The following is a 21,343-nucleotide window of genomic DNA, read 5'->3' on the forward strand; positions in this document are numbered from 1 at the left end:
TCACAACCCAGGACCAGCACTCCAATATGGTTGAGTATCACTTACCAGTTGCTCCAGGAGGGGTGGCTGACATCTTTGACCAGCTGGAGTCCAACAAGAATGCACTGCAGATCAAACACTTCTCTGTGAGCCAGACCACACTGGATGAGGTGAGAGAAAAAAGACAGGACATAAACAGACCGATGGGGGGGAACTAGTGTTAGGTTTTGTAGGGTTGGGAAGAAGCCAGCGAGGGACTGGACAAAAAAAAGGGGCTGGAGGTGATAGCAGGAGAGAGAGGGTGCAAGGGAAGCAGGGACAGAAGAAAGCTGAGTGGGAGTGAAAGTGAGTTGAGAAAGTTTAAAAGCGGCAGAGGGAAACTGACAGAGGGTATGCCTGAGGGAAAATAAATGGAATATGAGTTAGGGAAAGAATCCATGAGCTTTATATGCAGCCAGTGCTGATATTCTTCAACCACTCTGCCCTGCTGGGGCTCTGGGATTGGAAGATACCACAGGCCAAATAAAGAGAGGGGGGTCTTGGATGGAAATCAACCAGCAGATGTACTAAAATAAGGAATTTGTTGACTCTTATATGACATGGAATTTACTTTTTTACTCAAACCTTGCAGGTCTTCATCAACTTTGCCATGGGAAACATTGACATGGAAAGCATACCAATTAACAACGAAGATGACCGTGATGGCCTGGGCTCCATCGAGGCTATTGAAACATAGAGCTGCCTCTTTTGCCATTTTGTCTATGTCCACTGTGAAATGAAACACAGTATCTGTTTATATCAAATCTTTACCTTTAATCTGACCTTCATATGTGAAAGAAAACAAGTTTAAACCATTACATTACATTACATACAATACTGATTATATCTTGAAAGTAGCTTGACTGATCACATGAAGGATTACACATGCACATTTGCTTTCACGCACAGATGGAAAGTTGCTTAACTGAAGCTTTATGTTCATAAACATTTTCCTATCTTACAGGTTACACACCTCTTCCATATATGTTATTATTTATGAAGGATGAAATGAATTGTGTAGGCTGTTAATTTCTCTTTGTGGTTGGGGCACTGTTCACTATTAGAATGTTATACCATAGTTAATATAAAGCACTGTATATTCTATTTCAAAGGTTTTTCATTTGACCTCAAGGTTACTAAATCTTAAAGCACTCACATGCTGAATATAAAGCATGTATAAAGGAGTTTTTTTAATCCAAGGTACATGTAATTGTACTTAAGAGATGAAGTTGAAGTATATATTCATATTCAGAAGAACATCTTCACTGTGCACTTTCCCCTACTCATTAACACACTTACTCTAAGGGCAAACCTTACTTTTAGAATGAATGTACTGAATATTTAATGGACTCTTTCCTGCTTTTGGACCACTTCTAAATGGCCTAGAATGTCTCAAGCCTATTTTTTTATTACTCTAATAAAGCTATTTTTCAGATGCAACTGCTGCTCATTTGTACAGGCTTTTCTTATAGTTGAGCATCAGAATTCATTCATGATCTTTGAATTTGCTGCTGAAGTAGATCTTACCCTGTAACATTCCAGCGGATTTCCTTTTTTTTGTCATTATTCAAGAGTTTAAGAGCTTTTTTTGCCTGGTGTTAATTTCTGACAAAGTCCTGCTGAAAGGAACATAGAAGGCTAGTCAAATAAACACGTAAGGCAAGGAAAACCAGAAGGATAAAGCCATAGGTAACAACTAAAATAAAAATGATTTAAAAGACATTTTATTTAAACAATGACATGCACCCTTTAGTAAAGAAATTGCTCTGCACGTGAGCTTATTAAATTATTGTAATATTACTTGAATACTCTAGAGTGAAGGCCACATGCCATTAAACCTGACATAATGTGTATGCTTATAAATGCATTTTGAAATATGTTACAATACATAGGGAGTAAAGTGTTATTTACGCTCTAAAATCTTTGATATTATTACCTGTATTTTCTCGCAGTTTATAGCGGTTTTTCAGGCTATTTTCAATTCCTACCAAGATCTTTGGGGGAGGGCCCTATCTACGTCACCACCGTCGTTATGGCAACGATCACAGGTTACTTCCGCTAATGTTCGGCGGGAAATGTAAGAAACCAGGAAGTGAGTTCGACTTGTTTTGCTGCAGCCTTAATTTTTTAACAGAATAGCCTTAAACAAATAACACTTCTTATTAAAATGGACAATGATGTCGTCGTGCAGTCAAAGGATTGGAAAAACACTAAGGAGGCGGTTGCAAACTTTAGACGACTTCTAACATGCTCCAAATGGTAAGTAAGAAGTATAAAGTTACGTGAGCTAGCGTTATGGAGAAATGTCCTTTGTCAACGTTAAGATACGACAAGAAGAACGAGAAATATACTGTATAACATTTGCAAGCAAAAGTAACATTTAGCGAGCCGTATGCTTGTCAAACTGCCTTTATTATGAATCGGCACAAGATGATGCCTCGGGCAACGTTATGCTAAGTTATGCGGCTAACAAGTTGTTATAAACACCTGATAACAATAATTGTACACGAGTGTAGAGCATGACTAGTTAAAACAGACTACTTGAATCAAAGCAAGTTAACCAATCTAATGTTGCCTCTTGAAACGACTATAACCAAGTTAGCTATAACTTGTGGCGTGTTTTGTTGTACTCAACTCAAATCATGCCAGATTAGTCAGTTAGTTAGATCTTTTATGATAAACATCCCGTACTGGAATAGCTTTTCTAAAACCAGTAACACCTGAGTTCATAACAGACTTTGCGTGTATTATCATGGTTAGATGCAAAAACCAGTACATTACTGTTACTATACCTTAACATGATAATGCAGCATTGAAAAATACAATAAAGTTTTGGGCTAGGGATGCACAATATTGTTTTTTTTCTTGCCGACATTCGACATGCCGATATTTTCCAGCCCTTTTTGCTGACTGACGATTTTGATACCGATATATTAGGCACATGTTTTTTTTCCACCTAATAGCAGAGAACATCCCCTGAAGTTTCCCCCGTAGTGGAATTGATGTCATGCCTACTCTTATTTAAGTGGCCCACTGGCAGATGCAGAAATAACATAATACATGGCTTTTTAGAATGTACACATTCAGTGGGCAATATAAGAAATCTACTTATGTTATGTTCAAAATGCCATATTTATTTGTATGTTATTTTCTTTCAAATAAAACTGTGATATTCATACAAGTTAGACAGGCTTGGATGATGAGATTTGGCCCCTGCTCACATAACTAATGCTGAGCAACCATTGCAATTAGCAACCTCACTGTCCGTTTCGGAAACTTTGAAAAACTGCCATACGGCAGGCGCAGCCATAATCTGCAGATACCAATAACGTGCAGATAATATTGTGCATCCCTAGTTTGGGCACAACTATAGTATAGTGATAGACATTTTGACATAATCGGCATCAGCCGATGTCTGTGTGATGTCTGACAACAGTGTTAAATAAATGTTCATTCACGTTCAGCATTTGTTATTATTATTAAATTGTTGTATGTTATCAAATGCAAAAATAAGCAACAACATGATATCGGCCTCATATATATCGGCCATCCTGCTCTCTAAATATCGGCATCGGCCATTGAAAAACCCATATCAGTCGACCCCTACTAAAGTACACAACACATGACAGCTGTGAAGCCTGAGGACAGAAAGCACAATAACTGTAATTGTACATGTAAAGAAAAAGGCTTAAATTGCTGCTAAAGTGTACAGTCTAAATGATACTGTGTTTTGTTGTTTTGGATTCGTACTAATACAGGTGTGTGTGTGTCTGTTATTTGGGAATGGTAGATAGGTTGTTGGGACAGAGCAGGATGGTAAACACGACAGCTTGCACGAATAAGCTGTTACACAGTCTGGATGAAGGTGCTCCAGTACCTGCAGCCATATGGCACGAGGTTGAAGAGTGCCATTGTAAGCACACAGTCCTGAAGGCACCTATCCTCAGTGGTAAACTTGGTTATTCTGACTGCAATGAATAAATGTTTTTTTTTCTTTTTCCAGCTCAAATTTAATGAAGGAACCTGTGTGTCTAGGGATGTGCGAGCATATGCTTTGCAGGTAATGTAAACTGAGCTGAATGTATTTTCCTCTGACACGCTGGCAGAACAGTAGACCTGTCTCATGGTGGACTTTTATTGTTTGACAAACACATTTGTGGCTAACTTGCTCATTATGGCTCCATTAAGGTGTTCTGTGCCCAGATTCAGGCATTGTTCGGGCTGATTCAGTGGCATACCTATTCTTTTTTATTTAACACCTACAAAATTCTGTCCGTTACAACAAAACATCCACATTAAACTCCTTTGCTTCCCCCTCTTAAACTCAAGGAGGGGCTTAGTTCAGAAGGATGTTATGCCCTACATATCAAAAAACACATTTATATTGTGTTAATCAACTAATAAGTAATTATGATCAGTAAACATTTTGGCACTTACACAATTCTTGTGCAGATGAAACACTGGGTATCCATAGTAACGGCATGGTTTCATTGTTAAAAGTCTTGGAGGTAATTAATGCCCCTATAGGCATAAACTTTAGCCTCAAGTTATTCCTCCTCTTCATGACTGACTGATCTTTAAAGGTAAATCGATGAGCTCATTGTATTTCTTTTTACTGAACTGTGAAGTAGACTGTCTCCTAATCCAATGTTTGTTTATTGCTCAGGTCCTGTGCCGGCCCCCGGGCAGGAGACGGCTGCGTGGTGTGTCACAGTCCTGCGTGGGTGAAGGACATCCAAATCAACAGGCAGCTGAGCAGCATTGTGCAGCTGTTCTGCGGTTTGGAGTCTCTGCTCAGTCCCACTGAGCAGCAAGGTACACGGTAGCTATTGTCTAACAGCGGGAAAGCACAATTAACAAGTTACCTATTAAAATCCATGGATGTCATTCATTATCTTCCTCCCCACACTCGTCTACCCACACCCTCATCTATTGATTTTTGACCAAAACATTTAACATTTTCCTCCACCAATCTAATCACTGAATGACAGTATTAGTGGCTCGCTCATGTGGTTTATTATCTTCATCGCCCTTCCAGCATCCTCTTAATGACAGTAATTATGCAACGCTATTAAGCAAGGTGATGTTTTGGAGTAGATCACAGCTTTGACAAAAGGACTACGGGGCAACTTTCCAAGCCTTGTGGGTAAAATGAACAAATTGGCAGGTTGTTATTGCTTCTGAATTTTCCTAGAAAAATTAGATTGAATACTTCCCTGCTTGTGTCAAATGAAGGTATTATTGGCTCACCAAGTGGGTAAGGTTACTTAATACAAAGAGAAAATTTTAAGACATTTCAATATGAAAAGTTTTATAATAAATGCAAGTTTTGGAAAGTTTTAGTTTGTTGAAAATGTGTTTTTTTTGTTGCAGACTCTTCCATAGTCGAGATACACCCACAACCTGGGAGCCCTGTCTTAAAACACAAGAAGAACTTCAAGATGTGGTTCAGCCCCCGCAGCCGCAAGGTACGCTGCATGGTAGAGAAGCCTTCAGAGGTCACCGTACCGAAGAGCAGGTGTTCCGAAGAAGCAGCGAAAGCACAGCCAGATTCTGCTACCGCTCAAGGTCAGGACCTGTCGGTTTTCAATTTCACCTCCTCCTCCCAAGACTCGGGCTCCTGTAGCTCAGAAAGATGCAAAAATGAAAACATGAATAGAAAAAAGAAGTCAACTAAGAAAAACACCGCCAGCAGGAAGGTGTCGGTGCAAGGAGCTCCAAGGACCACACGAAAACAGACCAAACAGAAGATGAAGACGAGCAGGCTGGAGGCTATAAACCAGCAGTGGGGAATCACAGAGGAGGTAGATGCCCTAAAGGAAAGGGAGGAGCCCTGTGCTGAAGGGGCAAGGAGGTCCAGCAAGAGGGTTTCCTTCTTAAGTCCTCCTGTCACATCTGAGTCTCAGCCTGAAGTGCCACCGCCGAGCGCCATGGGGGCAAACCTGCTAGGAGGCAGCGCCACTGTACCGAATGACCAACAGCAGCCTTGTCAGAGCATGCTGGACATTGACAAACTGCCTGCAAATGACCCCAACGCAGCTTGCTATCCTGAAAAACAAGACAATACATCTACCCCAAAGCATTCCTCAAAAAGACCCAGAGCGGAAGAGAAGGACCAGACACCAGAGACCACCCCGAAAAGGCCCCGGGCTTCCCCAGGAAAGAGGAGACAATCACAGATGTCTCCAGCCGTTCTTAACCCTCCATCTTCAGCTAGCCCCAGGTGTGATAAGAGCGTCAAAAAATCACCAAGACGAGAGCGAGGAGACAGCCCCTCTGGTGTGGCTGCTGTTGGTAGAAAATCTCCGTGTTCGCCTGCTGGACGGCCCACCTCAGGGAGCCCTGCTGTTATGAAGAGGAACCACAAAGGAGAGACCCCGCTGCATCTAGCTGCTATAAAGGTCAGCTTTCTGAATATCTCCCCTTGTTTACTTAACTCCCTTAATTCCGCCATTAAAATACATTGCAGTATTTCTGCACTCCACTTTAAATGTATATTTATGTCATACAAATATAAAATGAGTTAACCAGATTAATGTTAGATAATATTATATCACCCTTTAATTTAAACTGTATTTAATACAGTGCCGTTTTTATTAATTTTAATCTATTTTCTGAATAAAAGCTCCCATAATAACCCTAAACTCTGTCAAATTTCCTTCAGGTCAAATTGCTGCCACCTGTATAAACACTCACTTTTATTGAGCTTCAACACTCAGTTATGTTAATTTAAGAAAAGAATAAATGCAGGTCAAGGTCATATCTCCTCAAAGTTTGAGTTGAATTCTACAAAGCAAGAAGAGACTGATTAAACTGTATTATCTAATGGCAGTTATTAAGTAATCAGAGCACAACATATTTTCAAAATAACCCATTCAATAACAACACACTCATAAATTCCCCTACATAGAAATTAAATTATTTGAACTCTTTGAAGCCCCCATGTTGCCTAAAACAGTATCTACTCCGTTAATTCAGCCCTGAATATAGCTGAGTATTTTTGCTCGACACCCTACTTAAAATAGGATTTGAAAATGATCCTGAACAAATATAAAATGGTTATATACCAAAGTTATTGTTGAGGACTATACATTACACAGCTTTTTAATTACAAAGTCAATTATTGGTCACAAAATGTTGACTTGGAAATTATTTTATTAAAGATATAATGTCAAAGATTTTCATTTAAATAAATGCCTGTTAAGTCACTATCTATCGCCAAATGAGGTAACACAATGGTGATTGAGACTATGGCCCACTGATGAAAGTCTTTGTATTTTCCAGTATACGGACTGGGTGTCTGTGGCGACTCCACGGGAAAAAAAACACAAGCAGCGCCCAGTTAGTGACGCGTTTTCCATCACCCAGCAGTGGTTGGTCTGCCAGAGAGGGTAGGCAGAGCTAAGCGGCTGCTTTTCCGGTCTCTGATCTACTATGGCTGAACAAACAAAGAAAAGATCGATGACTACAGATATAACTTCAAAAATAAGTGAAAATCCGAAGAAAAAAAAAAACTAATTCAACACTGATAAAGGCAAACAGTCTAAAAAGGAAAGTGACCATCAACGAGGCAAATCAAGAGTTACAACTGTAACAAAGGGAGCCAACCGTAGACGTCTGGTTATCTTGGAAGTGTGCTCCCACATTTGCCATTTATCTACATAAGGTGCCGCCAAATTGAACGAAACTGAGATCTTGGAGATCATAACTTTAATTTAAAAATGATTATATTTCCGTTTTCTGTTTAAAAATAGTCACATTAACAGTGAGAGCTGCGTCCATAGCAACGGTTAACTCTAGCCTTCTTAAAATGAACTAAGCTAGCTGTTTTTACTCACATTAAATGGAAACATTTCCTCTGATGGTGAAGTAAGACAAGGTGAACTGGACCGCAGGAATCAGCGCAGCACCTGATTGAGGTTTTCTGTCTCGTCACTGTCAGTCTGTTGACATTTTCTTCTCCATACACCGTCTTTAAACACCGCTGTATCCCGTACTATTTTCTGTTTAATGTTTACTTCATGTGCCGACTTTACTTTTATAGACCTCTCTGTCGTAGCCTTCAGTTTTTGTTTTGTTTAACGTTTATTGCTTTCTCTTCGCTGTTTCCTTCTCTTTTCTTTTTTTCCCCCTGTAAACAAACCAACGTCAAATTTGCCTTCTTTCGGCGGATTGATATGATTACAGTTAGTCCTCTGGATTGTGTGATTAGAGCTGCATCCCTAGTAACGGTCTGTTCTTCATAACAACGGTCTGTTATCAAGAAATAGACCTCAGTGTGCCAATTTAATTAACCAGAATCAAGTAACACAGCAGTGTAATAAGATACATTTATATCTCATATTGCTGCTCCTCCTCTCCCTTTCATCATTTAACATAAGACTAAACACAATGCTTAACAAATACCAGTTAATGTGATGATGGATCAATGTTTTTCATTACGATTTCTTGCATCAAAGCTAAACCTGCGGGTGTAAATGTCGGGACTCTTCCTGTGGGTTTTGCCCCCTCTGTCAAACATGTAAGACCTCAGATGATCGCACCGTAATGTTCTGGTCTGTTGAGAATAAAACAGTCTTGCGGTAATCCTTGTAAACACAGTAGTAATCCCCCTCTGGATCCTAGACAAGGTAATCAATGGCCCATTGTGGAGTGCGATTGATAAACAGCGGGGCTTCGGTACACTGGAATCAGTTGCTGTGTTTGAAGGGTTACGTTTGCAGGTCTGCAGCTCTGACCTCGGGTTTGTTGTTTTCTCTGGGTCCTGCAGGGAGACGTAGAGGCTGTCAGGGAGCTGCTGGACCAGGGCTCTGACCCTAACCTGAAGGATAACGCTGGGTGGACACCACTGGTAAGACGAATACAACACGTGAAACATCTGAAAGCTTCATTTGATGTCTGGAAAAACTCTTGGATAAATGTTTCATCATCAAAGCCACAATAGTTCAATAAATATAGTTCATACACACTTTTTTACTATTGATTTTTCCTTTTTGATTGAAGAAAATGTTGGTGATTCTTGTCAATAACAAACTATTATTGTTGTTTTTAATACACAGTCACTTTGCTGTTAGTCAGACATAGTTAGAGGACAAAACAAACGGCTGCTCACTGAAGCTTTTTCTCTTGCCTGCACTAACGTATTGCCACTTTTATTCCATACATCATCTCATCGTCACAACATGCACTCGTACTGCTGTGAGGCGGTAACTGTATTGTTCTGTATTGTTTGTTTTGCATCCTTTAGTTGTCTGCAGATGACAAACTGGAAATTCTTTCAGTGCTGCCTGAGCCATTTTTCTCCTTTTGGAACGAGCGGGAGAGTGTTTGTTGCTCTCTTATTGCAGCACTTCAGGAAGCTGGTTGCTATCAGGATGCCCGACTCAAGCTTGAGTTTTCAATTTCAGAGCAAACAGTTTGCATGTTGGCACCAATAAACATAGAGAACAAGAAATTCATATTTGACAGATGGGAGCTGTCCAACATGACATGCTCCAATCATCTAGACCTCTCTGATGTATATACTGTATGTTTTCAGTTCAGTCATCTCCATGGCTGGGCCTGTCTGCAGTGTACCAACGACAGGCTGAATAACATGTTTTCAGATTTGCAGAGTTTGAGACGTCACAAACCTTATTGCCACTTTGGATCAGTGATTCTCAATGAGACCGGATGCAACTGCCAAAAGAATCCCTTACACCTGATCGTAAACGTTCTAAAACTGGGCCGTTCACATCAAAGCAACGCAACGCGCACAGACGCAGCTGCATAGCAACGACGCACTGACATACCCCACTATTTCTGCGTTAATACTATAATGTTAGTTAATAATATAACGTTAGTATTAGGCATAGGTTACATGAATGGATGACCGTGACAGTCACATGCTCGCAATGTTAGCTGTAACACTGATTAATTAACGGCGAAGACGGAGAGTTAGGAAAGAGAGGATCTGGGGCCGTCTTTGGCTACTGCAGCAGAGACGGGGTGCCTACGCCAATTTATGTGGTTTCCTGATTGGCTGAAGTGAAATAGCTACATCATTCTGTTCTAAAACTGCATCTGGACATTTGACAAGTCAAATCTTTTGCAACTCCAGGCAACGCCTTCAGACGCTCTGCAACTAACCAGTTCACAACGCTGCAATTGTCTCTGCAACATTCTAAAACTGTTTTGTCACATTGCGAATCTCTGATCTGAAGTGGCCTTAAGGAGCCAATCCTGTTAATGGACGGGGTGAGGCTTTGCATATTATGTGCAACCTATGGCAACCACTTTGGCGATGGGTGAGCCAGCTGTAACCGTCATCGGAAATTTTGCAAACTGACTACTAACGTTACTACTACTAATTACTAAGTTTTAAGCTAGCTACGTAGCACATAGTGGGCGGGGACTATGCAAATTCTAGAATTCTTAATGAGGAAGAAGGAGGAGATGCCTTGGGAAGATTTTTACGAGGTATATCGGTAAAAACGTATTTTGTTGAAAAAACATAATGGACACAATTTATTATTTCAAGCAGAGCATTTTATGTCTTAAAACATGCCTGGTCTTGGCTGGTCTTTCAGAAAGCTGTAAATATCCCACCATTACATGCAACATGTTTCATAAAATGCAGCTCTTAGTTTGAAGGGTTTGGAAGTAGGAATAGGCAGGTTCAATTTCTAGAAAAATAAAAATACAGGTGCATAAATTTCACGACACTAGCTGATTTGTTTTGTGTGGATTAGTGTGTCGTACACACTTGTTTGGATAGAATTACTCAGCCATTCTTGGCAAGAATATGTGTTATATATAGCAGGGTTGGGCAGAGACGTATGCTGTGCTGCTGAGACTACTTATAAAACTGAATTGGACCCAAAAAAATACTGAACTGAAGCTTCCTTAAAGAACTGCAGCGACTAAATTTATTTAAGGGGTCACAGCTGTTTGTTAATACAGCGATGTTGTTTCAAGTGCTGAGATTCTCATTTCTGGATGAAAAGCTCGCACTGTGACCTTTTTACTCTGTCAAGTTACCTTCAGGTGCACGTTCCAAACATAACCTTTTTAAAAGCACTCACTTTTATCAAACTACATCTGTGATTTTTGTTAATTTTAGAAACATGGACAGGCAGGTCAGGAAAATATCTCCTAAGAAGATCACTAAGTTAAATTCTACAAAACTAATAAATTGTCATTAAGGAATATGACACTGATTGGGAACGAATGGGAATTAATAATGCCAAAGAGAAGGCAGTATTTTTTAGGATAACAGTTTAAAAACAGATCAATGACTCCTGTGCATTACTGCTTTCTGTTCCAGCATGAGGCGTGTAACCTGGGTCACCTGCCGGTTGTGGAGGTGTTGCTCTCCAGGGGAACCCTGTTGAATACGCCTGGTTATGAAAACGACTCTCCGCTCCATGATGCTGTGAGGAACGGACACCCAGCCATCGTCAGACAGCTGCTGCAGCACGGGGCCTCGCAGAACGTACTGTGAGTTGCTTTGAAAGTTTCTTCACACTTTCATACTAAGCTTCTTTAGGTCGTAATCCCAGTTATAAACTGTACACAGCACTGCTGAAAGAGTTAGCTGTAATAAAGAGTCGCTACGTTTCAAAGTAATCACACTGACCCACTACAAGATCAGGGTCAGACCTGCACATGTGGGTGTAATGTGGGAAAAGAGCTGCTGCTGGAAAAGTAATTAAGTGCACAGATGGTGTGTCAAACAAGATTTTCTTATACAGTGCTTCTCAAACTTTAAAATGATGTTCTCCTTTGAAATATATTTCTGCCAGGCATCCGCTAAGCAGTGCAAAATACTTTTGGTAAAATAAAAACCCGTAGAGAGAGGTACAATACAGTGCGAAGCACGAAGCGAATTTCCCTTTGGGGATCAAAAAAGTTATTGTTATTGTAAAATGTACATAGACATAGGACAACATAGAAACAAACATGAACTTCCATTAAAAATGATTCCATTTGCTGCCACAGTTAACTATGATAAAAATAGGGATATTAGATATCAATCTATATTAACAAGTTTTATTAAACCTTTAAAATACATTTTTAATGTTTTAGTAATCTTACTAGACTGAAATATTTCTAATTAACATTTAAAAAAAACGTAAAGTACCCCTCGCCGTTCTCTAAAGTACCCCTAGGGTTGCCCCACTTAAGAAACACTGCCCTGACAAATGTTTGAAAAAATAAACTGAACTTCAAACCTGCTACTTTGTGTTCTGGTTCCAGCCAAATTAATCACTTCATATTGGAGATAGACCGATATGGTTTTTTCAGGGCCGTTACAGATACCGATTATTAGTTGTCAAGGAGGCCGATAACCGATATTTGGAGCCGATATTCATTTGCAGCAAAAGTGAAAATATTGGCGTCAAAACTTTGAATAATACAAACTCCAACACATTGTTTAAATGCTTTTAAGCATATGTTTATTAAACAAACAAACAAAAAGCGCAGGGAGTTCCCAGGGTCAGCAGCATCTCTTATAAAGTTAACTGAAAATTTAAAAAAATAAATAACTTCCTGAAGTTTTATAAAGTAAATAAAACAAAGTTGAATAAAATTTGCAAAGAAATGAACTCTTGTTCATCGGCCATCGGATTAAAAAAAAAAAAAGGCCAATGCCGATATGCATCAAAATGCCGAATATCGGTGTCAATAATTGGCCCGGCCGATAATTGGTCTATCCCTACTTCATATAGAGCAAAATTATTAACCCAAAATTACTTAAAAAGTCTTAAAAGGTATCCAACTAAAATTAGGGAAATTAAGGTCCTAAGTTGTCTTAAATTTACCATAAATTAGCTTTAGGTATTAAATTTGCAAATGGTGCGCTTAAGGCTGATGGGAAAATTGTCATGCGGTACCCTAACATTACTGGAACAAAGAGTATAGAAACTATCTAAGTTGTTCGAGCGTGTATTTGTGATTCCAGGGATTGCAGTTATGTCCGCGGTTGATCCATCATTAATGTGGAAAGAATGTGAACATATTTTAAGCTTAAATACTTGCAGTGATGCCCCAGCAGCATAAACAATGAGTGCATTTAATGGGGAGACACTGTGCGTATAATGACGTGCGAGGCACAGCGGTGTAACATTGACGATTTAAATCTCCCGCCATGTTGTTCTGCACATCCAAGAGGGCAACAAAGCTTTTTTCAGAAGCTAAAAGTTTAATTTGGTAAAAAATAGGAATCAATAAATTCTCTTTTCTATCAAAGAAATGTTTTTGGCATCTTAAATTATCTTTGTTGAGGTCTTAAAACGTTTTTTTTAACACTACCTTCAAGACCATTTCTGAATGTTTAAATAGACGTTGCGGCTCTGACAGTGCAGTCGTTTGTGTTGTTGTACCTGTACTTGTGAGGTCTCTAACATGCTTTTGCTCCTCCATACATTTAAGTAAAAAGGGAGAACAAAATATATGAAAACAACTTTAAATTGAGTCAAACAACTGTAGTGAAAGCAACTAGGTATAAATGGCATGGCTATTATGTTTCATTGTATTACATCATACAGGTGAATTCTGGACCAGTGCTTATTTTCCCTTTCTTCAATAACTCCCCAGGCACCTGTTTCCCTCTCACTGTACCAGACATTCCTTTGCCTTTACTACCAGGCTCGATAGACAGAAAATCTACCGATGCTGATTAGTCGTTGGTCAATGCATCGATGCTGTATCAGCATTTCTAGCCTGTGGAGGCAGGGTCCTTAATGAGGGAGAGGAGGATGCTGGTTAATCACAAAGATCGATAGAGCAGTTGATCAGGGTCAGTATGTTGGTCAGTTAGCGCTCTCTTAGCGATCATCCTCTTGTCTCCTCCCTTCATTTCAGGTTATTTGTCTCATGACTTTGACGGGTCCCGATTCCCCGCTCTTACATTTTATCTTTATACTGCCAAAAAAGTGGTTTGGACTGTCTGTCAAGACGCTGCAAGATGAATGCAATCCTTGCCCCAGTCTCCACACTAAACACACACACCGACACACACATATGCATACTCATAGAAAAGAAGCAAACCAAGACGTTGTTTCACTCAGTTGGCAGGTTATTAGAAACACCGAAGGGAAGTCTTTAAACACGGAAATTCTTAAGTGAACATGTTTTCTATAGTCTACCATTCCCTGTTATCTCAAAAACAACAGGTTTAAGCATTTTCAGAGCAGCTGCACAGCTGGACTCCTCGCTATAAGTCTCTGTAAGCATAAATATCTAGCAGTGCAGCACATTTGGACAGCACAGGTGAGGACTGCAAGGTGTTCTCACAGACTCAAATTACCAGGTTGTATCCTGTACATTTCTTACACATTTTGAATACTAATTACTTTCCTAATCATACTAGGGGTTAATTAGACTGCCAGTGTTTAGTTTATCTCAATGCAGCATGAGAATTAATGCTAATATAATAATAATAAACCTTTTACAAACAGTAGTTTAGAAAGTGCTTTGACAAACAAGCAATTATGAACACAGAAGGTAACAAAAGAACCCAAACAACATGGCCAGACACAGCAAGACAGTACAAAGCTACAGTCAATATGAAGTTAAGACAAAACACGTAAGAGCGCGACGGAGGGGAAACAGAGGATAATGGGTTAAAGGAATTAAAGGAAGAAATAAAACAAATACACTTGAACATCACGTCACACATGACATCACATTAAAGCGAGTTTTAAGAAGTGATTTCAAAGATGGCAAAAGCATGATCTCCTTTAGATTTAAGAGATTTAAGCCTCGACTTTGGAACAACCAGAAGGGCCCCACCTTAGGATCTAAGGCTGGCTCATAAGGTATCAACAATTCTGCTATGTAGCTTGGAGCCAGGCCCATAAGTGCTGAAAAAGTGATCAGCAAAATCTGAAAAAACACATTCTAAAACTAACAGGAAGCCAATGTAGGGACGCCAGCATTCGGGGGAAGTGACTTCATCTATTACAACCAGTAAGAAGCTGAGCTGCTGCATTATGAACTAACTGGAGGCGAGAGAGTTCTTTTTGGTTAAAATGGTAATCTTGAAGATCTCCGTTTTGTTCTCTTTTGGTGGTACCTATGGTGACAAACTGTAATTGGAGGAGCACACTTCCCAGATATCCAGACAGTGCCGCATGTGTGACGTCCACGGTTGGCTCTGGTTGTAACTCTTGATTTTCCTCGCCGACGGTCGCTTGAATTTGTTTCTTTTTCTTTGGATTTTCACTCATTTTTGAATTTGTATCTGTAGTCATCGATCTTTTCTTTGTTTGTTCACAGCGGATATTTTTACATCCAACAGGAGGAAAAGCACAGGTTTTTATAGCAGCATTAATGATGGCTGTATTACATTTAGCTGCTTCAATTTCATGGTCCTGGTTGTGTGCATGCTGACTGCCTGTCAACTTTCTCAGACACCTGAATAGAACAGAACCATTGTTAAAGTTGTTATTAACACCTCTTAACACCTTTTCCTCCTATTGGATGTAAAAATGTCCGCTGTGAAATAAGCTCATGGTAGATTACTGTTTTCTCGCAACACTTGCAGAGACTGGAAAAACAGCCGCTTAGCTACGCCTACCCTCTCTGGCAAACCAACCACTGCTCGGTCATGGAAAACGCATCACTAACTGGGCACCGCTTGTGATTTTTTTCCACGAGAGTCTCAGAGAGAGAGAGAGAGAGATTTATTGAAATGAAAATCTTCGAGATTATTACTTTAACTCCCTGAAGGAGGGAGTTACAGTACTCTAGTGTGGAGAAGATTAGTGTTTATAAGAAAAAAACAGAACTGTGTGAATCGGCTTGCTCATAATGACCGACGCAAGTCTGAAGCACTGAATCCATGCAGACATTAGTTAACATCACCTGTGAGCCTCGTACTGGCACGTCACGTTTCATACACTGGATGGAGTTATAATAAGACATACAAGCAATAACAGCCTGTAAATGTTAGCATTGAATAGTTACTACATTTAGCGGTAAGCCAAGTGAATTGTTAGTATTGTACTTCTATACATTTAAAATAACATGTACCAAGCATGGCTTTTCTGCACCTTGATCTGGATGGATGTCATTTTCCCATTCCCTCTAATCTTTGCAATGTTCTCCATCAGTGTGGACAGTTTCATCTGCTTGTCATAAAAAAAACAACATTGGAACATTGTCTCAACAAAGATATTTTTAGAGCATGGAGCCAAGTGTTGCGCGCCTTGCACTCGATTATTTGTGATTTGCACAGTTTGACGTCAGAGAAGAGCATCTGCAAAACCAAAACAAAAAAACCACACAGCACTTCAATAGAGTTAAATGGAGGCGTGGGGGTGAGTCATGTAATGCTTCATCTAGTATTAGCATTAACACTCAGCTGAGCCGACCATCAGGACAAATCAAGAGTGGATTGTTAAAAGAGGAAATATAACTAATGAAGCTTTTGATTAAAAATGCATCGAGGCTTCGTCTGTTGCCTCATCAGCGGTCTGCCACGTGTTTTCATCATTAGAGTTAGACTCCTTTTAAGACACGCTGCTACGCTGCTGCACTGCTGTAGTCGGAAAGTTGAGTCAGCTGTTGGGTGAGCATGGGGTTGAATTTGGAATCGACCTCACAAAATCTTTTGGTGCTCTACTTTTTAACTAGATAAATGCAGATTAAGTGAAATACATCTTCATTAAAGATGCAGTGAATGTACGTGATCAGCAAAAGCATCATTTTTATCAGTATTGTTATTTGTGGGTTGTGTCACTAGCTTCTGCAGAAAGGTTTTGGATAGTGGTAGGTGTGAACTGAATTCGTGTTCAGCTTAAAAATTACAATTTGAATCTCCTCCTCCCATTTGGAAAAACGAGTCATGGTTACAGTGGTAAAGAACCACCACCGCCTGCCTCCCACTTGTGTTCTTAGGTAGAGGCTTGTGGGAGAGTGTTTGTGACTCTCCCTCCTGCACAATTTTCCACGCTTTATTATTTTTCTGCTGATATGCTCCTCACACACAGCTGCATAAACCAGCCCGGGCACGAGTGTGTGTGTGTGTGCGCATATGTATAATGTCAGGGACATTTTCTGTTTGTTTGTGTTTGTGTGTGTGTGTGTGTGTATGGGGGGGGTTGGGGGGGTATGAATCCAAATGAAATATTTTATGGACCAGTGGACCTATTAATTGTCCCCCAGGTGTTATCTTTGCTGACGCCTAATCTTTGAGAGACGACCTGCTGGGCTTGGTTCTCTCCGTCTCCTCTCCTCCTTCTTCTGCTTTTTTTTCATTCTTTTGTCCTCTTTCCTCAAGGTGACCTCAGCCTTGTTTCATGTGGCTCTTTTAACTTGAAGAAATATAATTTCAAGGTGTTTCTTCAATGCACATTTCAGGGACAATCAGAGTGTCATCTGATGAGTACTAAGGGGTTACATTTCTGTATCAAAGTAAAACAAGTATACTAAAATGCCTTAAGGTAACATGTTTTTCTTGCATACACTGTCTAGTATGTTTAGTGAGCACAGATTTCACTTCACCCTCTTATCAAACAATTACGCTCCAACAAGTGAATGACTCACATGGGTGCACAGTTTCACAGAACGAGCAGGGTGTAACTTCACCAGATTGTTTTTAACCGAGCTCTGGACCGCCAAATATTGATTTTGTTCCGTCCTGCTCGGCCAGCGGTAAAGAAAACCCCAAAATGTGCACAGAATAAGTCAAAAGTACAACAGGATGATTATCTAGCCTGAGAAAATGGACTTATCATAATGTAAAATCAACGTTGCCTGTGGAAGCTTTGTCTCAAAGGCAGGCAGTCAGGATCGCAAAGGTTGGTTTCAAAAATTAATTGTTAAGGTTTTTAAAATGTTAAAATCTGTAGCTTGTTGCTAAGAGATGAGTAAAACAAATGCAATTTGAAAAGGGAATGTTATTAAGGTGCTAACCAGCTGAAACAATGTCCTTTAGCAGATTATACAATTAAAAGGTATTATATTCTTCTAAACATGGTTTTCTTTAAAGTAGGAACAAATTCAAAGTTTCAGATTATTGGTCACGCTGCACAGAAGTTCTGCTCAACTGCACAATACATGTATGCTGTTTTGGTAAACAAATCTAGGTGAACGCAATTATTTAATTATATACTTTTTTGGCAGTACGTTGTCGTATTTGTCTCATCACTTCTAACCACAGACTGTATCAAAAGTTGGACGACATGACAGCTCCCTAAAAGTGAGGCCGAAAGATGTCGAGCGCCCCCTGCTGACTGGCTGCAGTATAGGTCATAAAGCCCGCCTCCTCCATGTTAACAGATGGGACATGAGTCAAACTATAGCATCAAAATACATGCCAAATACATTTTTCTCAAACATGGTTTCTGTCATTACACTTAGTTCTTGTTATGCTAGTTTACATCCCAGGTGTTCATTTTTCTGACAAGTTTACTTTAATTAGTTATTTGATGCTGCATAAAAGGATGATTGACAGCTCTGTTGACAAATACGGCTCCTGCAGCCGATCTGTTCCGATTATCAGAGTAGAGGAGGATCGTCGAGAGGAGACGTAACTAACAGAATCACTACAGTCATTGAAGTTTCCATATCTGTGAACGTCTGCTTCAGACCAACACAAAGAAGCTGTTCTGCTGTTAAATACGCTGACGTGAGGAATCTTTTCTGTTTTTTTTCTCCAGTAATTTATGTGTGTGTTTTGGTTCTACCCACCGATCTCTACTGCGCAGCTCTGGCTCCAAATGACATCACCATCGCAAGATGGCAGCGCCTGCATGGGGGCTATTTTGGCTTCAATTTTGTACAATGAGAGCAGATGGAGACGTGTCTTGTATCTATATATACAGTCATTGGTTTTAACACTTCCAACTGTCTCTTTGGTCACACGATGATCTGCATTTTAATGCAAATGCACACACATATAGTTTATGTAAAGTTTATGCATACTGTTAGATACTGACACTCTGTCTGTCTTCTGACTGTTCTTCTTCTCAGTAATCTGTATGGGAAGCGGCCTGCAGATTACGCAGTGAGTCTGGAGATGCTCCAGATTTTCCAGGACGCCTCAGAAGGAACCCAATATGCTAATACAACTCTCAGCCCCTCAGCCAGTCTCTCTGTGGTACGTGTACATCAAGATGTGAACAATTTTTTTTTTCTTTTTCCCTTGAAAGTTTTAACCCTACAGTGCTCATATCCTTGCATTTTAGGCCTAGGTATTTCTAAGCCCTGTTCTCATGTCCTCTCCTAGGTGAGCGACTGTGCAAGGAGGGAGGAGATGGTGGTGCTTCTTGCCAGCAAGCTGTCACGGCCAGAACAGCTTCAACTGGCCAAACTGGGAGAACTACTGGGAGGGAGGATGGCTGACACATTTTCTGGCTCAGGTAATGCTTGTGTGTGCAGAGGCACCTCCACAGGGGGCTTAAACTTCCTCGGTGTTACAGGCAAAGCTGCTCAGATTACTGGTCGCATATGATTGCTTTTTAATGTTGTTTGTGACACATGGGCTCTCAGCAAACTAACAGCACCTACCGGCCAACTGCTGGGACACTGGGACCATTGCTAGCAAGTTTGCACACTGCCAAACACTCTGATTGGTAATTAATCATCACTTGGATGCCTCTTAAGCTGAGAAGATCTGCAATCATGAGGTAGTCTCTGCCCTGGTCATGGTTGTTGCCATGAAGATCATATACACCACGATAGAAATAGGTTTTTTATGAATTATCCTCGGTAATGTAAAAGGCGACAGAAGGTGCTCGAGCATAATTACTCATGAAGGTTCAACAGTAACTAACAAGTGCTTTTAGAGCTGTATACATCATTGTGATACAGCAGCTCCAGCACTGTTGCATAGTAATGGCGGAGAGAAAACCAGGGAGCAAAAGTAATTGAAATCATTCCTCATAAAACGTTTGAATGTACTGTCAGGGTGATGAAAAACACAAGTGTTTCTCACAATGCTTTCTCCTTTGGCTGGAGGGGTGAAAGTTGCTGCTTTCAGAGGTTTTATTTTCTTAACATGTTTTTCGGAAGTCTTCAAATTCACAATGGAGGACGGTTTTATCCTGGAGATTTAATTACGCTCATTTTGTACTTGTCAACCGTGCTTACTTGTTGAATGAAGGGCCAATAAGCCTGTATTTAAATTTTAATTAACCCATAATTACGTGTCCTTGTCTAAAGCATTTAATGAAATTAGCTTCTGCCTGGCCTTTTGTTGCGTTGTCATGAACTTCTTTGACGGGTTTGCAGTTCACTCAGGCAAAGTAAGGAACATGAACAAACTATTCAATGAGTGGGAAATACACTGTATTCAAGGCTTGAACCATAGATATAAGTGTTCAGTTTCAGTAGAGTTCAGGCCGGGAAATCAATATCATCCATCAATATCTTTCTGATTGTAAATGTGTTTTCCTCTTATTAAACAAAAAAGGATTTCAAAGGATTCCAAAAAACAGCATCCTCACCTAGTCTCTGTGTTTAGTTGTAAATTATCAAATGCTATTACACGGCTGTGTTAAATACTTGATTCATCCCAAGGTCTGTTATTTCTCGATAACAGACTGTTCCTATGGAGAACAGACCGTTGCTAGGGATTCGGATATAATAACACAATCCGGAGGACTAACTGTAATCAAATCAATCCGCTGAAAGAAGTCCGGTAAATTTGACGTTGGTCCATTTACAGAGGGAAAAAAATAAAAGAGACGAAAACAGTGAAGAGAAAGGAATAAAGGTTATAAGATACAAGACACAAAAACTGTAGGCTAAGGCAGAGAGATCTGCAAAACAGAAGACAGCACATGAAGTAAATGTGAAACAGAACACAGTATGGGATACGGTAGTGTTTAAAGACAGTGAATGGTAAAATAAAATGTCAACAGACTGACAGTGACTCAGGTGCTGTGCTCATTTAAATTTGAGTAACGGCAGCTAGCTTAGCTCATTTTAATGTGAGTAACAACAGCTAGCTTAGCTCATTTTAATGTGAGTAATGACAGCTAGCTTAGCTCTTTTATATGTGAGTAACGACAGCTAGCTTTGCTCATTTTAATGTGAGTAACAACAGCTAGCTTAGCTCATTTTAATGTGAGTAATGACAGCTAGCTTAGCTCTTTTAAATGTGAGTAACAACAGCTAGCTTAGCTCATTTTAATGTGCGTAACAACAGCTACCTTAGCTCATATTAATGTGAGTAACAACAGCTAGCTTAGCTCATTTTAATGTGAGTAACAACAGCTAGCTTAGCTCATTTTAATGTGAGTAACAACAGCTAGCTTAGCTCATTTTAATGTGAGTAACGACAGCTAGCTTAGCTCTTTTATATGTGAGTAACGACAGCTAGCTTTGCTTATTT

General features: G+C 39.9%; 2 protein-coding genes across 2 annotated transcripts in view; both read left to right on the forward strand.

The window, feature by feature from the left end:
• Positions 1–1,458, forward strand: part of abca12 (ATP-binding cassette, sub-family A (ABC1), member 12) — a 67,569-nt gene extending 66,111 nt beyond the window's left edge. Inside the window, exons 70-71 of the mRNA XM_069663467.1 lie at positions 12–149; positions 611–1,458. Of these exons, the coding sequence (XP_069519568.1) occupies positions 12–149; positions 611–715 (243 nt within the window). The 3' untranslated portion in view covers positions 716–1,458. The remainder of the gene's footprint in view (positions 1–11; positions 150–610) is intronic.
• A 686-nt stretch (positions 1,459–2,144) lies between these two features.
• The window catches only part of bard1 (BRCA1 associated RING domain 1), a 28,988-nt gene continuing 9,789 nt past the window's right edge, over positions 2,145–21,343 (forward strand). Inside the window, exons 1-8 of the mRNA XM_069663546.1 lie at positions 2,145–2,277; positions 4,022–4,078; positions 4,685–4,833; positions 5,392–6,419; positions 8,789–8,869; positions 11,324–11,496; positions 18,979–19,105; positions 19,235–19,367. Coding sequence (XP_069519647.1) covers positions 2,186–2,277; positions 4,022–4,078; positions 4,685–4,833; positions 5,392–6,419; positions 8,789–8,869; positions 11,324–11,496; positions 18,979–19,105; positions 19,235–19,367 — 1,840 coding nt within the window. The 5' untranslated portion in view covers positions 2,145–2,185. The remainder of the gene's footprint in view (positions 2,278–4,021; positions 4,079–4,684; positions 4,834–5,391; positions 6,420–8,788; positions 8,870–11,323; positions 11,497–18,978; positions 19,106–19,234; positions 19,368–21,343) is intronic.

The sequence above is a fragment of the Semicossyphus pulcher genome, unplaced genomic scaffold, assembly GCF_022749685.1.
Source record: "Semicossyphus pulcher isolate SPU_LCO1_2020_fin unplaced genomic scaffold, fSemPul1.0.p SCAF_15, whole genome shotgun sequence".
Classification (NCBI taxonomy): Eukaryota; Metazoa; Chordata; class Actinopteri; order Labriformes; family Labridae; genus Semicossyphus; species Semicossyphus pulcher.